The 4,255-nt window shown below is 67.1% G+C and overlaps 1 protein-coding gene across 1 annotated transcript in view; it reads left to right on the plus strand.

Moving 5' to 3' along the window:
• H696_01481 (hypothetical protein) overlaps positions 1-4,255 on the plus strand; it is a gene marked incomplete at its 3' end in the record, with an annotated part of 9,571 nt that continues 5,316 nt past the window's right edge. The window contains exons 1-7 of the mRNA XM_009495376.1: positions 1-72; positions 154-241; positions 364-463; positions 536-637; positions 767-1,207; positions 1,400-1,792; positions 2,001-3,874. Coding sequence (XP_009493651.1) covers positions 210-241; positions 364-463; positions 536-637; positions 767-1,207; positions 1,400-1,792; positions 2,001-3,874 — 2,942 coding nt within the window. The 5' untranslated portion in view covers positions 1-72; positions 154-209. The remainder of the gene's footprint in view (positions 73-153; positions 242-363; positions 464-535; positions 638-766; positions 1,208-1,399; positions 1,793-2,000; positions 3,875-4,255) is intronic.

Raw genomic sequence — 4,255 nt, forward strand, 5'->3', positions numbered from 1 at the left:
TGTTTTCCGGCGCGCTGTCCTCCCTCTATTCTTCGGCTCCGGTGGTCGACCCTGTTCTCCTCCGGGCAGTCAGTGCGTCGCACATGCGCCAGTTCGTTCCCCTTGCGGCTCCGGTGCAGCCTGTCTGACATCCACCCCCCTCGCCTGGCAAAGCCAACCTGACCATCGATGGCCGGGACGAGATCTCCTTCATCTCCGATCGTCTGGACATGGCCGAGAGCCTGCGTGATAACCCCACCAAGTGCGCCCCCCCCCCCTCCTTGCCTCGCTCTGGCGCCCCTCCAGGGCTCCCTTCTGACCCTGCTCTCTCTCTCTCTCTCTCTCCCTCCCCCCCCATGTGTCGGCCTGTTGGCTCTCACGCAGGTCCGTCGACTTCGTCAAGGTGATCATCCAACGCATCAACGACCTGTTTATGAACGATTCCCCCAGCATGGACTACATCTCCCTCGAGCATGTTGTCTCGGTGCGTGCGCTTGCTCTCCTCCCCTCCGCTCCCCGTGTCTGGCGATCCGGACTGACCCCCGCATCCGCTCAGCTGCTGGATCTGTGTGTCAAGAATTCCGGCCAGGCTTTCCACCAGGCCTTCCACGATAACCGGACCCTGCTCGATCGTCTGGTTGTGCTTCTCCACGCTCGCGTGCGTCCATCGGAAGGCACCTTCTTCGGCCATTTGTTCGGCCTCCCTCTGCCCTCCCCTTCCCGCCGGGCCGTGTATTGACTTCGCCTCGCGCTCCCCCTTCGGGCCTCTCCCCCTTGCGGCCGATAGAACGCGCCCCCTTCACTGAAGAACATGCTGGCCACCACATTCGGCGAGTGGGCATACCAAAACCCCCCGGCGCCCAACCAGCCCAATGACACGCTGAGCTTCCTGCGTAATGAGGCCCACTCGCTCAAGGCCCAGGGCGTGCCGATTGTCTTCCCGAGCATCCGGAGCAGTAGCTCCGGCAGCGGGTCCAGCAGCGGCAGCGGCAGCAGCAGCAGCAGTTCCACCAAGCGGCGCTCCTCCCGGTCCAAGCGTTCAGGCTCCTCCAAGTCCGGGTCCTCCTCGTCCTCGTCCTCGCGCCCGACCGACGGCATCGACCCGGTGGCCCAGTCCGAAGAGGAGCAAATTGCCCTGGCCATTCGTCTGTCCCTCGAAGAGAGCGGCCATCAGAACCTGCCGGAGCAGGCCCCCGTGCCACACCTGGTCGCCGCCCACCATTCGCAGGTAGGTTACCTGGCGGTCCTCCTGGCTGGGCCTTTTTCTTGCTTTTTTTTTTTTTCACTGCTAAGCCCTGGCTGGGGTTCTTCTTTCTCACCCTCCCCATCGCGCCTGCTCTCTCTCTCTCATCTCTGATCTCTCATCTCTGATCTCCGATTTCTTCCCCCCTCTCCCCTCCTCCTCCATCAACCCCTCTAGGCATCGGCGTTTGCCCCCGGGCAGCTGGTCATGGCTGTCCTCCCCCTGCGCGGGGAGTTGACCTTTGCGGTGGGCGACATCTTGCGCATCAGCGAAACCGCCAGCGCGGCCCACTGGCTCAAGGGTCATGTGGTGTTGGATGCGCAGTTCCGGCCGCCAGCGCACGAAGCCACCGGCACCTTCATGGCTCAGTATGTGCGCCCACTTGGGCCGGAGGAGACCGCCCAGGCTGAAGCGGTCCTGCTGGCGGCCGGTTCTGGCGGCGGCCCGGGCGGCTCGTTTGCCGAAGGGCGCGACGTTGTCTTCCCCACCATGGACTTTGTGCAGCTGCTGACCCGGGCACAGGCGCGCTTCGCCTCGACCGAGCCGCCCATTCGCGACCTCCAGGCTCGTGTACGTGTGCATGGGGGTGTGCCCACCCGCATGGGGCCCCTGGTCGATCCTCTTCTGTCGGCCGTCTTTTCCGCCTCCCCTCCTGGACTCTCGCTTTTTTGATCTTTTTGTGGTCCTCCTCCCTCGCCCTCTCTCCCTCTCTCGCCCATGCGCTCACCCACTCGTTCTTTTTTTCTGCCCATACTGTTGCATCTTGGCCACCGCTCAGCTGGCCTCCCTGCAACTGGAGAATGGCGTGGCCCCGGAGCAGCTCAACGAAATCAATACCATGGAGTCCCGGGCGAAGTCCGTGCGGCCGGAAATTGTCGCCGGACTGGTGGACATCACGGATGCCCGGTCCAAGCTTGGCCGGCTGCGGGAGGAATTCCTCGAGGCGGTGTCCCTCTATGAAGGCCTGCTGGAGCAGGCAGTGTCCCATGCGGCGGCGGCGGCCGGGCCGGTTGGCGGCCCTGGGCCCGGGGCCACCATGCACCAGGCCTTCTCCCATCCGGGGGCCGGTCCGTCATCCTACCCCCCGCCCTCGCCGTCGGCGGTCTTCCCGAATCCCAACCTGGCGGGCGGGTCCTTCGGTGGGGCGCCGGGGCAAGCTGCTCACCATATGCATGGCCCGGCTCCCGGCCACGGCAGCGGCCAGCACCCCCACCACTACGGTCAGCAGGGGCCGCCAAATCGGTCGGGCCATGGCGCCGCCGAGGCGCATGGTGTTGGCTCGCGGCCGAGTCCGTCAGTCTCGTATCAGCAGCAGCCGCCGCCGCCGCCGCATCAGCAGCCGCCGCCGCACCCGCAGCCGCATCACCCCCACCATCATCAGCAACATCACCATCATCAACACCACCAGCCGCAGGCGCAGCCCCATCAGCCAGAGCAGCAGCGCCCGCCGGCCTCCTACGCTGGTCAGCCGCCGCACCATCATTCTCCCCAGCCGACACCGCCGGGCCAGTATCCGCGGGCATCAGGCCAGCAGCCGCATCAGGCCTCTCCCCCTCAGCACCCGCAGCATCAGCTCCCTCAGCAGGGCGAGCCCGTGCCCCCGCCCCATCTTGCCCCCTCGTCTCCCTATCTTACGGCTTCCCACTATTCGGCTGAGCAGGTGCAGCCGTCGCATCCCCACCAGCCGTCGCATCCCCACCAGCCGTCGCATCCCCACCAGCCTCAGCAGCCTCAGCACCATTATCAGCCCCAGCAGCCTCAGCAGCCCCAGCAACATTATCAGTCTCACCAGCCTCACCAGCCTCACCAGCCTCATCAGGCTCACCAGCCCCACCAGCCGCACCAGCCCCACCAGCAGACGGCTTCGGCTCCAGCTCCCCCGGTGGTCGAGCAGCAGCCATCCCTGCTTGACGTCTCGGGCCAAGGCACAGCTTCCGGCCCCGCCTCTCAGCAGCCACCTCAGCCGCAGATTAGCTCTCTTGACGCCTTGTTCAAGGACATGTCCCTGCTGACGCCGGCCATGCCGGTCACCGCGGCGGCCTCGCCCTCCCCCCCGCCATCGTCCTCGGTGGGCAATGCGGCCCCCGGGCCAGGCCAGCCCGGCAGCCCGCCCCACCCGAGCTACCACCCCGCGGCTGATCTCGGCTCGGGCCTCGGTTTGGAGCCCGCCTCGCCGAAGGCCGCTGCCCGCGTCGGTGCCTCGGTGTTCGATGGTCGGCCGAGCCAGTACCCGCACCTGGCAACTGGCCCCCACCCATCGCACCATCACCCCCCGGGCATGATGATGTCGTCCCCCCCGCCGCAGAGCCACGCATCCAACATCCAGCCCCCCCCCGGGGCCGGTCCGCATGGCTTCCCCCAGGCGTCGCAGCACCCCCCCGGCGCGCCGGAGCAACCGCAGCCGCAGCCGCAGCCGCAGCCGCAGCCGCAGCAGTACCCCGGCACCGGCCCATATCCTCCTCACCACTCCGGCCATCCTCACCAGCCGCACCAGCAGCCACTACCGCCGTCGCAGCAGCAGCAGCAGCAGCAGCAGCAACACTATTACAACGGCGGATCGCCCTCCAGCTATGCGGCCATGCCGGCGATGCCTGCTGCCGCCCCGGTGTCGGCCCCGGCGCCAGCCCCGCCGAAGCCGGCCGAAATCCGTGCGTCCCCACTGCCGGCCCCTGTGCCCGACATTCTGCCGGGGCGCATATTGCGCGCATACCCGCTCGCGCCCCGAAGCACCCCCACTGACCCCTTTCCACGCACTGTTGCCACGCGTCACCGGACCATGCGCGCCCGGCCACGTACACACACACACACACACACACACACACACACACACACACACACACACACACACACACACACACACACACACACGCACGCGCTTGTGTCCCGGGACGTCCAGCCAATCTCATTGACCTCTGAGCCAGGGCGAGAGGAGACATGTGTAACACCCGGCGGAGAAGACGCGCCCCGCCGCACCGCCGGGGGGCGGGAACAGCCGCGCCGCCCGCTCTCCGTGGCCCCTTTTTTGTGCCCCCC

This window comes from Fonticula alba (assembly GCF_000388065.1).
Source record: "Fonticula alba strain ATCC 38817 unplaced genomic scaffold supercont2.2, whole genome shotgun sequence".
Classification (NCBI taxonomy): domain Eukaryota; order Rotosphaerida; family Fonticulaceae; genus Fonticula; species Fonticula alba.